Source organism: Mustelus asterias, chromosome 11 (assembly GCF_964213995.1).
Source record: "Mustelus asterias chromosome 11, sMusAst1.hap1.1, whole genome shotgun sequence".
NCBI classification, from domain to species: domain Eukaryota; kingdom Metazoa; phylum Chordata; class Chondrichthyes; order Carcharhiniformes; family Triakidae; genus Mustelus; species Mustelus asterias.
The window spans coordinates 3909113-3930285 of NC_135811.1; the positions used below are offsets into that span (position 1 = coordinate 3909113).

At 45.3% G+C, this 21173-nt stretch overlaps 1 protein-coding gene across 1 annotated transcript in view; it reads left to right on the forward strand.

The window, feature by feature from the left end:
• prom2 (prominin 2) overlaps positions 1 to 21173 on the forward strand; it is a 92125-nt gene that overhangs the window by 5896 nt on the left and 65056 nt on the right. Inside the window, exons 2-4 of the mRNA XM_078223038.1 lie at positions 6947 to 7002; positions 11058 to 11263; positions 18552 to 18672. Coding sequence (XP_078079164.1) covers positions 6947 to 7002; positions 11058 to 11263; positions 18552 to 18672 — 383 coding nt within the window. The remainder of the gene's footprint in view (positions 1 to 6946; positions 7003 to 11057; positions 11264 to 18551; positions 18673 to 21173) is intronic.

Genomic DNA, 21173 nt, shown 5'->3' on the forward strand with positions numbered 1-21173 from the left:
TCTGTGTGGAGTTTGCACATTCTCCTCATGTCTGCGTGGGTTTCCTCCGGGTGCTCCGGTTTCCTCCCACAGTCCAAAGATGTGCGGGTTAGGTTGATTGGCCATGTTAAAATTGCCCCTTAGTGTCCTGGGATGCGTAGATTAGAGGGATTAGCGGGTAAAATATGTAGGGATATGGGGGTAGGGCCTGGGTGGGATTGTGGTCGGTGCAGACTCGATGGGCCGAATGGCCTCTTTCTGTACTGTAGGGTTTCTATGATTTCTATGATAACATTTCTGTCAATGTTTCTGTTTGGTGCCGACTGCATCGGAAGTTGATGTTCCCAAGCTGGTTTAGATTTTCCCCCCTCCCCGGCCCACCATGAACCCCCTTTGCTTCACCAGTTTGTGAGTCTGCAGTGAATCAACCTGCTCAGCTTTACTCCTGGATGTTGCCTACTTTCTGATATTTGGACCTAGCAATATTGTTCTTCGTAGATTTGAGTTGCACATTGGTAATTATGGCCAGATTTGCAATCGGGTCTGTCTAACCAATATCCTCCAAAGGCTGACAATGAGCTATTGCAGAGAATCACTTGTTCTCATTAGGATTGCTGCCAGTTTGAATGTTGCTTAAATAAAACGAGAAACTAAATGGAAAAGATGAATGTCACGCTGAGATTGAAAGAATGAGTAGTTCCGATCTCTGTCACTCACAAGGACATGGAGTGGAGATGCCGGCGTTGGACTGGGGTAAGCACAGTAAGAAGTCTCACAACACCAGGTTAAAGTCCAACAGGTTTATTTGGTAGCAAATACCATAAGCTTTCGGAGCACAGCTCCTTCGTCAGATGGAGTGGATATCTGTTCTCTAGCTGTTCTGTCTGGAGACAATACACATCTCTTTAACCTGTGTTGAATGCTCCCTCCACCCACATTGTCTGTACATTTAAGACCTGGCTGGCTGTAGAGATTTGCATTCTAATCAGTATTCTGTAATTTGATTTCTGTGTCTGTTTGCACTGTTTGAGAACAGATATCCACTCCATTTGACGAAGGAGCTGTGCTCCCAAAGCTTATGGTATTTGCTACCAAATAAACCTGTTGGACTTTAACCTGGTGTTGTGAGACTTCTTACTGTACTCACAATGACACCATGGAGTAAAATGGTACAACCACACCTGCATCATGTTGGAAGCAAACACAGCCCCATCTTATCATAGCCACCGAGCACAGAGAAGCATTGAAATAGACGCTGTGACTGGAAATGTTGGGGATGTTTATAATCCTCGCCGCTTGAGAAAAACTGAGCAATTTTCAGCGTGCTGGAATTACCCGCATTCTGTTTCCAAAATGCTACACCACATGTGATCACTCTCTGGGTGAGGACTTCCTGCTGTCCTCCCTGAATTTTCTTCTTACCAATAGTCCATTGGGCTACTTTCACAGTCTAGTTTGAAAATGTTTCCTAGTTATGATTTTCTCTCTACCTCAGTTGTCATGGCTGCCCCAGTGCAGATATAATACTGATGTGTGTGGAAAATTGCCCAGGTATGTCCTGTCCATCCATAAAAGGCAGGACAAATGCAATCACAAGCCTCTCAGTTCACTCTCATCATCTTAAAGTGATGGCGGTTGTCATTGGCAGCACTTACAGAGCAATCGCTGTTGTTCAGTTTGGGCTCTATCAGTCACTCAGCTCCAGACTCTTTACCACCTTGGTCCAAGTGCGGTACTAAGCAGCTGGGCCAGCATTTATTACCCATTCCTAGTTGCCCCTTGAACTGAGTGGTTTCTTGTACCATTTCAGAGGGTATTTAGGAGTCAATTGCATTGCTGTCTGGAGTCACACAAAAGCCAGACTGGGTAAGGGTGGCAGATTTCCTTCCCTGAGGGACATCAGTTTCAAGGTCAACATTAGACTTTTCATTCCAGATTTGTATTGAAATTAAAGTTCACCATCCACCATGGTGGGATTTGAACCCGGGTCCCCAGTGCATTACCCTGGGTCTGTGGATTACTAGTACAGCGACAATACCACTACACCACCACCTCCTCCTAATGCATGAGGTGAAACTCTCTGATGCTTGCGGTCATACATGGCACAGAGGAAGAGGTTTGTGTTGTTTGGAGCCCTGAATTCCGAACCCCTTTCATGGTCAAAGTTTGTCATTTCATTTGTGCAAAGTGATCCTTATTTCTCGCTCCATACCGATAACAAACAGCGATAATAAAGAGCACCAACCTGCTACTTAACTTGGCAAAGAGGGGAGTGAATAAGAGTGCTGGGTGTGTCAGTGTTATGGCCAAGGTGTGCCAGTGCAATCAGTGAAATTCACCTACTCGGCATTCTGTACAATAAACATTGCATTCATTAAACACTCCCATGGGTAGAATTCGCTTTGTGCTGGCAAATAGAATTCCAGTAGCTAGTTTACATCTTACGTCATCTTTAGTCCTCTTCTGTAAATTAATTTCCCTTGATTTCCTTGACAGTTTCACAACATTGTCCTTGAGAGTTCATACAAGGGCAAGCACTGCAAATCTACAGAACAAGATATCGTTCTGAGAGTGAGTGGTATCTTTCTGCAAAATAATAAAAGGAAACTGGGGGAGGTGTGGTGGCACAGCGGGTAGCACTGCTGCCACACAGCGTCAGGGACCCTGGTTCAATTCCGGCCTCAGGTCACTGTCTGTGTGGAGTTAGCATGTTCTCCCCGTGTCTGCGTGGGTTTCCTCCGGGTGCTCCGGTTTCCTCCCACCGTCCAAAGATGTGCAGGTTAGGTGGATTGGCCACAATAAATTGCCCCTTAGTGTCAGGGGATTAGAAGGGTAAATATGTGGGGTTACGGGGATAGGACCATGATGGGATTGAGTTCAGTGTAGACTTGATGGGCCGAATGGCCTCCTTCTGCATTGTGGGGATTCTATGATTCTAGGAAAGCGTGTGTTACTGCTGATTGAAATGATAATTCTTTATGCTGAAAATTGCAGATTAATTGCCTGGTTACCAACAAATTAGAAACACGATCCCAGCAGCACCTTTCCACATAATCGCGACTGTCTCAGTTTTCAATTTCATGCACCTTGTTAATGGTGCAGCGGAACAAACTTCTCTTCCTCCCCACCCTCCTTCCCAAAGATCACGGTGGTAGTGTTACAGTGTGCTTTGGGGTTCCGGTTGCTGTGGCAACTTGCACTTTTAATGGATAGTGATGGTAGAGGCGCCAACATTCTTTCCTTCTTGGGTTTCCTCCGGGTGCTCCAGTTTCCTCCCACAATCTGAAAGACGTGCTGGTTAGATGCATTGGCCATGCTAACTTCTCCCTCAGTGTACCCGAACAGGCGCCGGAGTGTGGCGAATAGGGGATTTTCACAATAACTTCATTGCAGTGTTAATGTAAGCCGACTTGTGACATTAATAAATAAAAAAACTTTTCCTTCACACGACTGACCAGGAATCTCTCCTACTCTAATTGCATCCATTGGCATGTGTGGGAAGGATTTGGAGGTTAATACTCAACCTGTTTGGCCACATAATGGATGCACCTTCTTGGCCCTCAAGTCCTGGGGGGACTTGAACTCAGAGCTCACCTTCCTGGAGTAGATTCAGCCGGACCTGTGAGGGACACCTCTACCTGGGGAACGGGAAAATCCAGGAGTGATATCACACGAAAACTGTAAATTCATTGATTGGTGAAAAGCTGTTGTTGGGAATTGTTTAAATAAATTAAATAAGAAAAATGTATCATTATAAAGGAGTTGCTCCATGGATTTTGGTAAGGAGCACCAGCAATAGAACTATAGAATCCCTACAATGCAGCCTTCCAGACTAAACATTGAGCTCAACAGCTTCAGAGCATCAACTCTCTCCTCCACCTTCAACCTATTTCCATTTATTTTATTTCTTTCTTTTATCTTATTAATCCATTTTATTACTTTACATTCTTATTATATTATTCTAAATGTTAATTTCTTCCATCGTTCCATTTGTCCATTTCTAAATCTCCTTCCATCTTGTTTCCCTTGGTTGGGAGGTTGGAACCAGGGACACAATTTCGAAATAAGGGGGAAGCCTCCTAGGACCGAGATGAGGAGAAATTTCTTTCCACAGAGGGTTGTGAATCTTTGGAATTCTCTACCCCAAGGGGCTGTGGAAGCTCAGTCATTGTGTATGTTTCATGTAGAGATTGACAGATTTCTGATTCATCATGATGGAAAGGGTTATGGTGATAATGGGTAAAAGGCATTGAAGTGTCCAATCAGCCATGATAGTATTGAATGGCGGAACAGACTTGACTGGTTGAATGGCCTAATCCTGTACCTTTGTTTTGGCTCAGTGGCAGGGACGCTACCCACTGCACCACAGGACTTGTCTCAAGAACATAAGACAAGTGATAATGGAAAAAGGTCATTGAACCTCTCAGTAATTCAGTTAGGAACAAAAGAGTTGTCAGTTAGGAACAAAAGAGTTGTCAGTTAGGAACAAAAGAGTTGTCAGTTAGGAACAAAAGAGTTGTCAGTTAGGAACAAAAGAGTTGTCAGGGAGAAAATCGGACCTCTCAGGGACAAAGGAGGGGAATTATGCTTAGAACCCAAGGGAATAGGGGAGATCCTAAATGAATACTTTGCATCGGTATTCACGAAGGAGAGGGGCGTGTTAACCGGGAGTGTCTCGGAGGGAGGTGTTGACCCGTTAGAGAAAATCTCCATTACAAGAGAGGAAGTGTTAGGTTTTTTAGGGAACATTAAAACTGACAAAGCCCCAGGGCCTGATGGCATCTATCCTCGACTGCTCAGGGAGACGAGAGGTGAAATTGCTGGGCCTCTGACGGAAATCTTTGTCGCTTCTTTGGACACGGATGAGGTCCCTGAGGATTGGAGGATAGCGAATGTGGTCCCGTTGTTTAAGAAGGGTAGCAGGGATAACCCAGGAAATTATAGGCCGGTGAGCTTGACGTCCGTGGTAGGGAAGTTGTTGGAGAGGATTCTTAGAGACAGGATGTATGTGCATTTAGAACGGAACAATCTCATTAGTGACAGACAGTATGGTTTTGTAAGAGGGAGGTCGTGCCTTACAAATTTGGTGGAGTTTTTTGAGGAAGTGACAAAAACGGTTGATGAAGGAAGGGCCGTGGATGTCGTCTATATGGATTTCAGTAAGGCATTTGACAAAGTCCCACATGGCAGGTTGGTTAAGAAGGTTAAGGCTCATGGGATACAAGGAGAAGTGGCTAGATGGGTGGAGAACTGGCTTGGCCATAGGAGACAGAGGGTAGTGGTCGAAGGGTCTTTTTCCGGCTGGAGGTCTGTGACCAGTGGTGTTCCGCAGGGCTCTGTACTGGGACCTCTGCTATTTGTGATATATATAAATGATTTGGAAGAAGGTGTAACTGGTGTAATCAGCAAGTTTGCGGATGACACGAAGATGGCTGGAATTGCGGATAGCGAAGAGCATTGTCGGGCAATACAGCAGGATATAGATAGGCTGGAAAATTGGGCGGAGAGGTGGCAGATGGAGTTTAATCCGGATAAATGCGAAGTGATGCATTTTGGAAGAAATAATGTAGGGAGGAGTTATACAATAAATGGCAGAGTCATCAGGAGTATAGAAACACAGAGGGACCTAGGTGTGCAAGTCCACAAATCCTTGAAGGTGGCAACACAGGTGGAGAAGGTGGTGAAGAAGGCATATGGTATGCTTGCCTTTATAGGACGGGGTATAGAGTATAAAAGCTGGAGTCTGATGATGCAGCTGTATAGAACGCTGGTTAGGCCACATTTGGAATACTGCGTCCAGTTCTGGTCGCCGCACTACCAGAAGGACGTGGAGGCATTGGAGAGAGTGCAGAGAAGGTTTACCAGGATGTTGCCTGGTATGGAGGGTCTTAGCTATGAGGAGAGATTGGGTAGACTGGGGTTGTTCTCCTTGGAAAGACGGAGAATGAGGGGAGATCTAATAGAGGTATACAAGATTATGAAGGGTATAGATAGGGTGAACAGTGGGAAGTTTTTCCCAGGTCGGAGGTGACGATCACGAGGGGTCACGGGCTCAAGCTGAGAGGGGCGAAGTATAACTCAGACATCAGAGGGACGTTTTTTACACAGAGGGTGGTGGGGGCCTGGAATGCGCTGCCAAGTAGGGTGGTGGAGGCAGGCACGCTGACATCGTTTAAGACTTACCTGGATAGTCACATGAGCAGCCTGGGAATGGAGGGATACAAACGATTGGTCTAGTTGGACCAAGGAGCGGCACAGGCTTGGAGGGCCGAAGGGCCTGTTTCCTGTGCTGTACTGTTCTTTGTTCTTTGTTCTTAATTGCTTCATACTTACAAGTAGTTAGTTTCCAACCAGTTTAACTCTGTGGCATTTAAACATCTTTATCTTTGTCATTAAGTTTCACCCATGTAGTCTGCATCAAAAAGTACCCCCACAGTTGCCTGGACCTGCAGAGTTTCACTGGCTGTCTTGTCTGGAGACAATACACATCTTTTTAGCCTGTCTTGATGCTCTCTCCACTCACGTTGTTTTGTTTCTTAAAGACTTGATTAGCTGTAAGTATTCGCATTCCAACCATTATTCATGTAAATTGAGTTTGTGTCTTTATATGCTCTGTTTGTGAACAGAATTCCCACTCACCTGAAGAAGGGGCTTGGGGCTCCGAAAGCTTGTGTGGCTTTTGCTACCAAATAATCCTGTTGGATTTTAACCTGGTGTTGTTAAACTTCTTACTGTCAAAAAGTATACACAGCCCATTCTCTATTGATCACAGAACACATGTATATCCAACTGAATTATTCACCCTGTGAGAGGCAGGCATCATGTAGACAGTGGCTGACGTACAAAAGTGGCAGGAGATCGACACCTGCAGTCTCTCACATAGTCACAGATAATCACCATCTCTCTGTACAAAATGAATAATAATTATTTATGCTTGCTAACAAAGTCTCCTATTTCTGTTTTTCAGATATAGTCAAGACACTTGTAAAAAATGCTTCAGAATTAGAGAACAAATATCAAAAGGTAAGAAGAGTGAAAGAATCAGTGAGTTTCTGTATTGTTAGGTTGAAGATAAAGCATTGGCATTGGAAAGTATCTCTGAGAGATAGCATTCTTAACGATCGCTAAATGAGGAAAGGATGATGAAGCCAATTCCGAACACTCAGCATTCCCATTATCCTGATCACTCTCAGCTTGAACACAAGGATGACTCCATCTGCCTGTTTCTGATTATTACCCATTCACTGCACTGGGTGTGAGAAGCAGTTTGACTTGGTTTTTATTCACTATGGGAGGCAGATCATTCAACTGATTCTATGGCCCGAGGAACCAGAGTTATGTTTACTCCTGAGCGGGAAACAGGGCACTGCTAGTCTCTGCCCAGGGTCTGCCTAAAACACTCATTAGACCCTTTGTGTTCATTAGTTGGGCCTGAATCCCTGATTGGGAATTTTGGGCTTGCACACACCAAAGCTTCAGTCAGTTTTTCCTGGTATGGGACTGGGTGCAGCCTAGCAAATGGCTTTGTGAAAAGCTCCCTGAGATCCAGGCAAACATTGCTATCTCCCTATCCCTTTGCGCACCCCCTGGCCCTTGTGGTACTTCCCAGAAGGCCGCTGGTAGCAGGGCAGGCAAAGCAGATCAAGTTGCTGACTGCTCACCCAAATTATTCAATTGATCCCCAAGGCCTAATATCGAGTGTCACTCAGGCCTTCAGGTCTGGTACTGTTGGCTATTTGCCCAGAAAAGGAGCAATGACTATATTTCTACCTCAATGCCCCTGTTTCTGTGCAAGAGTATTTGATATCCTTTTATTGTCTCTTTACATTCCTTTCTCTACAGTCAACAAACAGAATCTTAATACGATCCCATGCGGGAGGTTCCTTTGATCCTTCTTGAAGCGTCATTAATATTTCCATGGATTCATGGTCGCTACTTTACAAAGCAACACTTTGTTTGCATGAGCAACCATGGTCTCACAAACACAAATAATCAAATCAATTAAATATCAAATTAAAAGCAGCCAATCTTTCTGAACCTGTTCATCATTTCTTTATTTATTCGCTGGATGTGGGTGTCGCTGGCTGGGCCAGCATTTATTGCCCATCCCTATTGCCCTTGAACTGAGTGTCGCGTTCGGCCATTTCAGAGGACAGTTAAGCGTCAACCACATTGCTGTGACCCTGGAGTCACATGTAGGCCAGACCGGGTAAGGATGGCAGATTTCCTTCCCTAAAGGACATTAGTGAACCAGATGGGTTTTTACGACAATCAATGATAGTTTCATGGTCACCATTTGTGAGACTAGTTTTCAATTCCAGATTTTATTGTTTGAATTAAACTTCCTCCAGCTGCGATGGTGAAGCAACAACATTAACACTTCTCTGATGCTCCTCACCCTGACATAGAGGATTCACATGGAGAGAGGATTGGCTAACTGATAGCAGACAGAGAACTGCGACAGAGAAGCATTTTCAGGATGATAACCTGTAACTAGTGGAGTGCCGCAGAGATCAGTGCTGGAGGACACAATTATTCACAATATATATTAATGACTTGGACAAGAGAAGAGAATGTGCTATTGCCAAGTTTGTGGATGACGTAAAAATAGGTAGGAAGGCAGGTGGTGAGGATGTCACAGGGTCTACAGAGGGATATAGACAGGTTAAATGAGTGGGCAAGAACTTGGCAGATGGAATATGATGTTGGAACATGTGAAGTTCTGCACTTTGGTGGGTAGAATAAAGGAGCTGAATATTATTTAAATGGAGAAAGACTGCAGAAAGCTGCAGCACAGAGGGCTTTGGGGTGCTCGTGCCTAAAGTTCAGCAGCAATAGGGAAGGCAAATGGAATGTTGGTCTTTATTTTAGAGGGAATGGAGCATCAAAATAGGAAGTCTTGCAAAAGCTATGCATGACATGAGTTAGGCCACACCTGGAATACTGTGAACAGTTTGGTCTGCTTATCTAAAGAAAGATATTCTGGCATTGGAGGCAGTCCAGAGAAGGTTTGTAAGCTGATCCCAGATATGGAGGGATTTTCTCATGAGGAGAGGTTGAGTAGGTTGGGCCTGTATTCATTGGCGTTTAAAGGAATGAGAGGCGACCTTATTGAGACATATCAGATTCTCAGGGGGATTGACAGGGTGGATGCTGAGAGGCTGTTTCCCCTTGTGGGAAGTCTAGGACCAGAGGACATAATCTCAGAGGAAGGGGTTGCTCATTTCAGACAGAGATGAGGAGGAATTTCTTCTCTCAGAGGGTAGTGAATCTGTGGAATTCTTTCCCACAGAGGGCTGTGGAGGCCGGGTCATTAAGTATGTTCAAGGCTGAGACAGACAGATTTTTAATAAGGGAACCAAGGGTTATGGGGATATGGTGGGAAAGTGGAGTTGAGGATTATATCAGATCAGTCATGATCTCATTGAATGGCGGGGCAGACTCGATGGGCCGAATGGCCTACTTCTGCCTCTACATGTTATGGTCTAATTTGCAACATCAAATGTAATACCTTAGCACATTACCAAGAATACTCACTCACTAGGATTAGGGGTAGTTGGAATGGATACAAATCCATGGAAAAGTGGATAAATTGTAATTTATTCACTGAACACCAGATAAAACACAACTAATTCACCAGGGAATGGAAACAGGCAGCCTCTATCCAGCGAACTCAGTAATGTGTACAGTAGACATGAAAGAATTTATGAAAATTTATGTTCATAGATAGAAACCCTACAGTGCAGAAGGAGGCCATTCGGCCCATCGAGTCTGCACCGACCACAATCCCACCCAGGCCCTACCCCCACATATTTACCCACTAATCCCTCTAACCTACGCATCCCAGGACTCTAAGGAGCAATTTTTAACCTGGCCAATCAACCTAACCCGCACATCTTTGGACTGTGGGAGGAAACCGGAGCACCCGGAGGAAACCCACGCAGACACGAGGAGAATGTGCAAACTCCACACAGACGGTGACCCGACCCGGGAATCGAACCCGGGTCCCTGGAGCTGTGAAGCAGCAGTGCTAACCACTGTGCTACCGTGCCGACCGAATTTAATCACATTGCTTTTTCAAATAAATACAATTGATTCTTGTGATATGGGTCTCACTGCAAGTCCTGCATCATTGCATGTTGCTCTGAGAGAGTGATGCTGGTCTTAATGAATTGCTGCAACATTTTAAAGAGAAGTTAAGAGTCCTCCTGAGGTCCAGAAAGGGTGAGGACAGCAGGTTTCCTTTCCTAAAGGATATTAATTAACCAGTTGGGCTTTGATGTCGCTCCAACAACATTATAAGCTTATTTCCATTGGGAGCACTCTCAGCATCGGGTCCGAGGGTTGTGGGTGAAGCCGCATGCCAGGACTTGAGCACATAATCCCTGCTGGCTTTCTGCATTCAGCATCCAGGGAAAGCTGCACCATGGCATGTGTCACACTCCAGAGAAATCAGAACACCGGTGCCTCACCTGCCTGTTGGAAATTTAGATGGAGGTGGAGGAAAGAGCAGGCACAATTTGACAAAGTGGATTCCATGGTGACAGCTTCCCCTAAGCAACACCATCAAAAACAATAGGCCCATTGGCCTCTTAACTGAGGGACATCTGAGTGCGGCAAGTACTTATTAAACACCTGCATAAAACAGTCTCAACCTCAAAGCAATTCAAATATCCACTTCTGTGAGGGGTGATGAAAGGTTAATTGATGCAGGGATTACTGTTGGCAATCAGATTAATGCAGAGAGGATGCCACATTTCAGAGCCTGTAGACTGTGTAAATTACTGAAAGAGTTGTGGAGTTCCAGAGTGTAGAGGTTCAGTGAATGAGGGGAGACAGAGGGTTGGATTTAAACTCAATCTTGAGCGGTAATAATCGTGAGTGCAGTTTTACACTCTGAGCAGTTTGTTTTTCTGTGAATCAACCTGTAAAGGAAATTGGGCATGGTATTAAACGGGCTTTGGGTTCTCGACTGCTCGATGGGAGTCACTGGCAAACAGCAATCTGACCCTCGTAACTCCTCCGCTTTCATTGCTAGACTGAATAAATAATCCAGTTTATATCCTCGTCTTATCCAGGTTTTGCTGTATGAGGTTGGCTTCATTGTGTGCGCGGTCATTGGAATTCTCTTCTTCCTCCTCATGCCCTTGGTTGGTCTTTGCTTCTGCTGCTGCCGGTGTTGTGGGAACTGTGGAGGGAAGCTGTACCAGGAGCAGACTAAATCGACTAACTGCAGGAGGAAGACCCTGGCAGCCATCTTGTTCCTGATTACAACAGTGATCCTGTGAGTGTTTAGCTTTTCCTGAAGATTCAGAAATTTTCATCAAAATGTGTACTTTTCCAACTTTTCTGGGTAGATTTATGAGCTCATTAGGAATGTCTGCATGCTGATGCAAACAGATTTTCATTTAGCAGTGAATAGATTTTTAATCAGATGCTTGAAGGGCAGATACACTAGGGGGGTCAGAGACAGAGCAAAGCTCCCTCTACACTGCCCCCATCAAACACTCCCAGGACAGGTACAGCACGGGGTTAGAGACAGAGTAAAGCTCCCTCTACACTGTCCCCATCAAACACTCACAGGACAGGTACAGCACGGGGTTAGAGATAGAGCAAAGCTCCCTCTACATTATCCCCATCAAACACTCCCAGGACAGGTGCAGCATGGGGTTAGAGACAGAGTAAAGCTCCCTTTACGCTGTCCTCATCAAACACTCCCAGGACAGGTACAACACGGGGTTAGATACAGAGTAAAACTCCCTCTACACTGTCCCCATCAAACACTCCCAGGACAGGTACATCATGGGGTTAGATACAGAGTAAATCTCTGGATTAAATCTACTGCAGCTTTGATGCATTTAGACTTTGGGGAACCTGTTAAGGGTCTCCTTGGGAAATCTCAGTTGTGAGTAGTCAACAGGATATCTGAGGCAGGCAGGCAGTAAGAGATTAATGGAGGGGAGGGCTAGATTGGCATGGAGATCAACTGTAATAATTCTGTGGGATTTTTTATGGATCAGTGCAAGAAGACATTTGGAGTGAGAGATACAACCCTGACAGCTAAATAGTGGTATAGTGGCACTGTCACTGGTCCGGTATTCATGAGACCCAGGGTAATGCTCTGGGGAGCTGGGTTCAAATCCCATCACAGCAGATGGGGGACCCTGATTTCAATGAACATGTGGAAATAAAATTGCACAAAGCTATTGTCGATTCTTGTACAAATCCTACTGTTTCTCCAATCCCCTTCAGTGAAGGGAAATCTGCCATCCTTACCTGGATGCCAGGCCCATAGCAATGTGGCTGACTTTCAACTGCCCTGTGAATTGACCCAGCAAGCCTCTCAGTTGTATCAAACTGCTTAAAACAAGTGAATAATAAAGGAAGGAAACTGGATGGACCATCCAGCATTAACCTAGACAACTGCAAACCCAGCCTTATCAACACTGCAAAATCCTCCCTGCTAACATCTTGGGGGCTTGTGCCAAAATAGAGAGTGCTACCTCACAGACTAGTCAAGCAGCAGCCTGACTGTCATACTCACGGAATCATACCTTACAGACTGTGTTGTGTGGCATTGTCACCTGTGCCAAATGGGACAGACTTTGAACAGATCTAGCAACTCCAGATTGGACATCTATGAGGCGCTGTGGACCATCACTAATAGCAGAATTGTACTGAACCACAATCTGTAACCTCGTGGCCCGGCATATCCCCCACTCAACCATTACCATGGCTTGGGTCAGTGTCACTCAGCTCCTGATCTCATTACAGCCTTGGTTCAAGCATGGGCAAAAGAGCTGAACTCCAGAAGCGTGGTGAGACAGTCCTTGACATCAAGGCAGCATTTAACTGAGTGTGGCATCAAGGAGCCCTAGCGAAACTGGAACCAATGGGAATCAGGGGGGAATCTTTCTGCTGGTTGGAGTCAGACCAGCCCAAAGGAAGATGGTTGTGATGATTGGAGATCAATCATCTCAGCTCCAGGACATCCCTACAGGAGTCCCTCAGGGTAGTGTCTGAGGCCCAATCACCTTCAGCTGCTTCATCAATGACCTTCCCTCCATCATAAGGTCAGAAGTGGGGATGTTCGCCGATGATTGCACAATGTTCAGCACCATTCGCGACTCCTCAGATATTGAAGTAGTTCATGTCCAAATGCAGCAAGATCTGGACAATATTAAGACTTGGGCTGACAAGTGGCGAGTAACCCTCATACCACAGATCATGTCCAACAAAAGAGGATCGAACCCTCAATCCTTGGCATTCACTGAATCCCTACTATCAACATCCTGGGGGTTACCATTGACCAGAATCTGAATTTGACTAGCCATATAAATACTGTGGTTACCTGAGCAGATCAGCAGCTAGGAATCCTGCATTAAGAAACTTACCACTTGACTTCCCTAAAGCCTGTCCACCATCTACAAGGCACAAATCAGGAGTGTAATGGAATACTCTCCACTTGCCTGGATGAATGCAGCTCCAGCAACACTCAAGAAGCTCAACACCATCCAGGACAAAGCAGATGGCTTGAGTGGCGCTCCTTCCGTAAATATCCACTCCCTCCATCACTAACACATGGTGGCAGCTGTGTGTACCATCTACAAGATGAACTGCAGGAAATCACCAAGGCTCCTTCGACAGCACATTCCAAACCCACAATCACTACCATCTAGAGGGGGAAGGGTATTAGATACATGGGAACATCACCACCTTCAAGTTCCTCTCCCAGTCACTCACCATCCTGACTTGGAAAGATTACACTGTTCCTTCACTGTCATTGGGTCAAAATCTCTAACAGCACTGTGGGTGTACCTACACCACGTGGACTGCAGCGGTTCAAGAAGGCAGCTCACCACCACCTTTTCAAGGGCAATTTGGGAAGGGCAATAACTGCAGGCTTAACCAGTGATGTCCATGTCCTGTCAATGATTTAAAAAAGTGAAGGAGTGAGAGTTGCATCCTGACAGGTGGCTCATGTTCTGATCCAGAATTTTTGTAATCTTTTAAAAGATTAAAGGTTTTGAAATGAAAACCACCAACAGAAATCTGTTTCGTAATATGTCTGCTCATCCGTACAAAACTGAACTATTCCCCCCTGTGTTTCCTCAGTTCCTTTCCTGTGGGTGCTTAGTGTTCTCACCTTGGGGGAGTGGGCCCTCGTGCAGCACCTCCTATATACACCAGAAACTGCTGCCGCATTGATATCACCACCTCACTCAGTCTTACTGGCTGCCTCGATATTCAAATTCCAAAGCTGGAGGCCACATTCAACCACTTTGTTTGTCACTCACTGTTGAAGAAGTATCCGGATGCAAGTGCCCCGGTTAATATTATTGAAAGAAACAGGCACACGCCTGTGGGGAAGAATAACTACTGGAAATACTGAGGATAGTCTCTGGAGGTATTGAGATGAGTTCCTGTGTTTGGAGTCTAACTGCATCCTCACAGGGAGGCTGGCGGATTTGGTGATCTGCCCACACAAAGGTGGCTGCACTGACAGTGTCTCTGTGTCTGTCGGATGACGGGGAGATGAAGCAAAGTACGGCACTGATGCTGGAAATCCGAGCAAGAAACAGAAAATGCTGGAAAAACCCAACAAGCCAGGCATCGTCAATGGAGAGAGAAACAGAGTTAACGTTTCAGGTGGAGATGATCTTTCATCAGACGCTAGTGAAAGATGCAGCAGAGGCTCTGCTCTGCCCTCTGCCAAGTTGGAGCCAGATTCTATCAGGGCAGCATGGTGGCACAGAGGTTATCACTGCTGCCTCACAGCACCAGGGACCTGGGTTCGATTCCCGGCTTGGGTCACTGTTTTTGCGGGATCTGCACGTTCTCCCCGTGTCTGCATGGGTTTCCTCCGGGTGCTCCGGTTTCTTCCCACTGTCCGAAAGACGTGCTGGTTACATACATTGGCCACGCTAGATTCTCCCGCAGTGTACCCAAACAGGCACCGGAGTGTGGCGACTAGGGGATTTTCACAGTAACTTCATTGCAGTGTTAATGTAAGAAGTCTCACAACACCAGGTTAAAGTCCAACAGGTTTATTTGGTAGCACGAGCTTTCGGAGCACTCGTGCTACCAAGCGGAGGTTGAGGGGTGACCTGATAGAAGTCTACAAGATTATGAGGGGCATGGACAGAGTGGATAGTCAGAAGCTTTTTCCCAGGGTGGAAGAGTCAATTACTGGGGGGCACAGGTTTAAGGTGTAAGGGGCAAGGTTTAAAGGAGATGTACGAGGCAGATGTTTTACACAGAGGGTGGTGGGTGCCTGGAGCTCGTTGCCGGGGGAGGTAGTGGAAGCAGATACGATAGTGACTTTTAAGGGTTGTCTTGACAAATACATGAATAGGATGGGAATAGCGGGATGTGGTCCCCGGAAGGGTAGAGGGTTTTAGTTCAGTCAGGCAGTATGGTCGGTGCAGGTTTCGAGGGCCAAAGGGCCTGTTCCTGTGCTGTAATTTTCTTTGTTCTTTGTTGACTTTAAGCTGGTGTGAGATTTCTTACTGTGCCCACCCCAGTCCAACGCCGGCAACTCCACATCAGTGTTAATGTAAGCCTACTTGTGACACTAATAAATAAACTTTAAACTTTATCTCTTTTTTAACAATGGTGAATTGAGGTACAGCCAATGACAATAGGTACTGCTGTCATATTCTCTGACCCAGAGATCAGGAATGACCGCCCTGGCTCCCAATCCCTCCTGAGGGTGATCTGGGTTCATCCGGACCCCCAGTGGCATCACTCCTGTCTGACTCCAGTACTATGGCCTGCGGCACTGTAACTGCACGCTTGCTGCTCCCTGCGTTTTTGGCCTGGAGTTCCACTTTCTGAATTACAATCGCAGCAAAATCATTCAGCAGCACACGCCTGGATTTACGTAGAGGATTTGGAGTTGGGGACCAAGTGTAATCTGTCAAAATTCGCAGATGACACTAAGATGAGTGGCAGAGCAAAGTGTGCAGAGGACGCTGAAAGTCTGCAAAGGGATATAGATAGTCTAAGTGAGTGGGCGAGGGTCTGGCAGATGGAGTACAATGTTGGTAAATGTGAGGTCATCCATTTTGGTAGGAATAACAGCAAAATGGACTATTATTTAAATGGTAAAAAATTGCAGCATGCTGCTGTACAGAGGGACCTGGGTGTCCTTGTGCAAGAATCACAAGGAGTTGGTTTGCAGGTGCGGCAGGTAATTAAGAAGGCAAATGGAATTTTGTCCCTCATTGCTGGAGGGATAGAGTTTAAAAACAGGGAGGTTATGTTGCAGCTGTATAAGGTGCTGGTGAGGCCACACCTGGAGTACTATGTGCAGTTTTGGTCTCCTTACTTGAGAAAGGATATACTGGCACTGGAGGGGGTGCAGAGGAGATTCACTAGGTTGATTCTGGAGTTGACAGAGTTGGCTTATGAGGAGAGATTGAGTAGACTGGGGCTACACTCATTGGAATTCAGAAGAATGAGGGGAGATTTTATAGAAACATATAAGATTATGAATGGAATAGATAAGATAGAAGCAGGGAAGTTGTTTCCACTGGCAGGTGAAACTAGAACTAGGGGGCATGGCCTCAAAATAAGGGGGTGCAGATTTAGGACTGAGTTGAGGAGGAACTTCTTCACACAAAGGGTTGTGAATCTGTGGAATTCCCTGCGCAGTGAAGCAGTTGAGGCTATCTCATTGAATGTTTTTAAGGCAAGGATAGATAAATTTTTGAACAGTAAAGGAATTAAGGGTTATGGTGAGTGGGCGGGTAAGTGGAGCTGAGTCCACAAAAAGATCAGCCATGATCTTATTGAATGGCGGAGCAGGCTTGAGGGGCCAGATGGCCTCCTCCTGCTCCTAGTTCTTATGAGTCCAAAACAATACAGAAAACACTGGAAAAACTCAGCAGGTCTGGCAGCATCTGTGCAGAAAGAAACAGATTTAACTTTTCAAGTCTGATACAGCCTGATACAGATTCAAAACATAAACTCTGTTTCTCTCTCCACAGATGCTGCCAGACCTACTGAGTCTTTTCAACATGTTCTGTTTTATGTCAGATTTTCAATATCCGCGGGATTTTGCTTTTATTTTAATGTGTTGAGTGCAATTTGCTTTTACGAGGAATAGACTGCCTTCAAGATCATAGGCCGGAATCTTATCACTGTACACGCCATCGTGATTTTCCCATCCCGCTGCAGTGAACAGAGGTTTGGCTGGTCGCCAATTTCTTCGTCTTCGCTGCAGCGGGAGCGTGGCGTGAGATTGCGCCCAGCGCCAGTTGGGGATTTTCACAGTTACTTCATTGCAGTGTGAATGTAAGCCTACTTGTGACTAATAAATAAACTTTAACTTTAATTTTTTGCTATTGGCCCATGCTTTGGTTTCCTGCAATGTGGGAACTGGTCAATCCAACACCACGTCCGATTAAATGTGGAGCCAACACCAAGTTTGCATTCTGCCTCACTCTAACTCATCAGCTATGAGCAAGTTTGGATCATGACCCCTGCGCTCGAAATACAGCACAGAGCAAATTCTAGCCCAAAGCAATGGACAGTCTGATCCCAATATTGTAGGTCATTGTTGACACTTTTGAAGTAGATTTTTCCACAAGGAGAAACCAACATTAATTTTCAAACCAACTTAAAATAGAATGTTATGACTTACTTGCTCATTTTAATAGTCCATAATTTTGCTATCATGAGGCAGGTAACAGCATCTGCCTGCCACAAGTGAAACTTGCCTTTGCATGCTTAGATATTTGAAGGGTTTTCGTGGTGTGTTGTAAGTGTGAGCTGACATTGTTTCATAGAATCATAGAATCATTGTTTCAGTGAGGGAAATCTGAGTGAATAGGAAACACCTGGCTATCCCCTTAAACAATCAGATCGAGGGATTAAGAAATAAACAGTGCGAGGACGGAGAAGGAACTCAGAGTGGGTGAAGATAATGTCAAACCAGGTAATGAATGATAAGTAAACGGAGAAAGAAAATTGGATTAAGAGAAAGGTAAAAGATTCAACCGCAAAGTTAAAAATGATCAAAATGTAGAATCTGACATTCTTAAATCCTGAATTAAAACTGGAGGGAATGAGACTCCACATTTGTAATAGTTAATTGTTAGTGCCAGAGAGGGTGACGAGAAGTAATTAATGAGGGCACTTAGGCTACGTAGAATGGACAAGATTTAAACTTCTGCAATGAGCTTAACGTGTTATTATTGTCCAAATGCAGCAACTGAAACATGGTTTAATGTGTGCCAATGCTGGATCAGATGAAGAGTTGCTGTTTTCACAAAGTGGAGAGGCACAACTTGGACACACGTGTGGATTTTTTGTGTTTAATTGTATATCTTGCCTTTGCCTGGGTGACTGTACCATTTGCAGATCAATAACACTGAGTACCATTCGCCTCACCTTTATTGTGATGGCAAAACCTGGCCCAAAGTATTATTACTCAAACACATTAAGAATTCAACTAGTCTGTAAGGCATTCTGGGCATTGTGAAAAGTCATTATCGAAATGCAGAGGCTTTTTTCTTCTGAAACAATAACACTTGATTTTTTGTCCCCCCGAATGCTCCCACACACAGAGCGGGAAGTATCTGCATGTTTGTCAGCAATGAGAAGGCAACAGAATCCTTACAAGATAGTGGCAACTTATTGGGAGACAGCTTGGGCAATCTGAAGACTTACCTTAATGCCATCCCAAAAGTAAGTTTTTATTCTGTTATGATGGTTTACAATTAACACTTTGAATTCATTCCTCGTGACAGCCTCATCCAGTACTGATCCTTCATCTGCAATTCCTCGCTAAAGGTGAACCCATTTTGATATAAAGATGTTTCTTTTTACTTCACCATCTAATGTCCATGCACATTGTCAACTGCAACAGAATTATAGAAATCTACAGATTAGCAAGAGGCCGTTCATGTTCTTTGAAAGATTTATCCAATTAGTCCCACTCTCCCTGCTCTTCCCCCACTACCCAAACACATTTTCTTTCAATGTAACTTACCCGGTTCCCTTTTGAAAGTTATTATTAAATCTGCTTCCACCGCCCTTTCAGACACTCCTCAATCTATCAAAAGAATTTCTCATCTTCCATCTGGGTTCTTTCTCAATTATCTGTGTCCTCCATTTACCAACAACCCAGTAAGCAGCATGGATTTGTTAAGGGAAGGTTGTGTTCGACAAATTTAATCAACTTTTTTGAGGAGGTAACCAGGGGTATTGATGAGGATAATGCATTTGATGTGGTCTGTATGGACTTCCCCCTTGGTCAAGAAAATAAAGGCCCATGGAATCCAAAGCAAAGTAACACATTGGATCCATAATTGGTTGAGAGGCAGGAAGCAGAGGGTGATGTTAGAGGGATGTTTCTGTGACTGGAATTCTGTTTCCAGTGGGATTCCACAGGGCTCAGTGCCGCTGCCATTTGCGGTGTAAATGAATGATTCGGACTTAAAAATAGGAAGTACGGTCAAGAAGCTCATGGATAACATGAAAATTGGTCAGGTGGTGAATGGTGAGGATAGACGGAGACTGCAGGAGGATTTCAGTGCACTGGTCAGGTGGGCAGAGCAGCGGCAAATGGAATTCAACCCCGACAAGTGTGAGGGCACTTGGGGAGGGGGCTATTAAGGCAAAGGATTACACTGTGAATGGTAGCACCCTGGAATGTACTGAAAATCAGAGGAACCTTGGAGTGCATATCCACAGATCCCTGAAGGCAGAAGGAGAGGTAAATAAGGTGTGGTTAAGATGGCATGTGGGATATTTGCCTTTATTAAACGAGGCATCAAAGAACTGTATAAACTGCTGGTTCAGCCACAGCTGGAGCACTGTGTGCAGTTCTGGCCACCACACCACGGGAAGGATGTGATTTCACTGGAGGAAGTGCAGAGGAGATTCACCAGGATGCTGTCTGGGATGGAGGGTCTGAGTTTTGAGGAAAGATTCAATAGGCTGGAGCTGTTTTCCTTGGATCAGTCAAGGTTGAGGGGGGGACATGATGGAGATGTATAAGGGGCATAGATAGGGTGGATGGGAAGGCAGTTATTCCATTAGTAGAGGGTCAATAACCAGAGGGCAGAGATTTAAATTAAGAGGCAGAATAGTAAGAGGGGAGTTGAGGAGAAATGTTTTCATCCAGAGGGTGGTGGGAGTCTGGAGCTCACTGCCTGAAAGGGTGGTAGAGACAGAATCTCTCGTAACATATAAGCAGTATTTAGATATTCACTTGCGCTGCTGTAACCTCCTGGGCTCTGGGCCAAGCGCTGGAAAATGGGATTAGTGCAGTCAGATCTTTGATTTCCGGCATGAACACAATGGCCGGAATTTTACCGCCACGTCCGCCCCGGAATTGGGATGGGCGCGGCTCGTAGAACGGCATTCTCCGTTGGCCTCAGGTGGGATCTTACAAGCCTCGGGCAGGCAAGGCAGTAAAAGTCCAGCAGATGGGTTGAATGCCCTCCTTCTGTGCTGTAAATGTCTAGGAATCTATGGCCCATAACGTCCCGGTTCCCCAGCTTCACATTCAGGAGGTCCTTCAACGATACGGGGGGAATTCCTCTGGGAAGTTCTCACGTAATGGTTTACCCAGCTATTGTCCAGAAGTGCTAACCTCCTCTGGACAATTGCATTAAGCTGGGAACCAACCAAAAAGGTGATTTAAATCGCTAACTTCAGACGGTTCTGCCAGTTTTACCCTCATAATTACTCTGAAAGAGTTAGAAGTTACTCCAGAATAACTACCTAAACACCTAGACTCAACCTGCTTGGAATACCCCGCACACACACACAACTCCAGAACAAATCGCCCACACCACCCCGAAAACGCCCCCTGGTCTGACTCACATGATCCGCCCCACCCCCTCCCCTCCAGTCGGCCGCACCCCCTCCCCTCCAGTCTGCTCTGCTTCCTCCCCTCCAGCACAACTAGCGAGCGTAAGTCCATCCAGAGTGGAAATCTAACGGAGACCACCGCTCTGAGGAAATTACGGGCTAATGAATCTAAAACCCCTCCTGCCACCAGAATCAATTTCTCAAAACAATTCACAACTTTGAACACGATTAAAACTCTCCTTATCTCTGTTCAAAGGAGAATGACTCCAGTTTATTTAGTCCTTCCCCATTGTTGTGGTTAAAAAGTACATTTATCTTTTATGCTTAGCTTTCTGCTTAACTCTATTCGTATATAGTCTTGTCTTCAA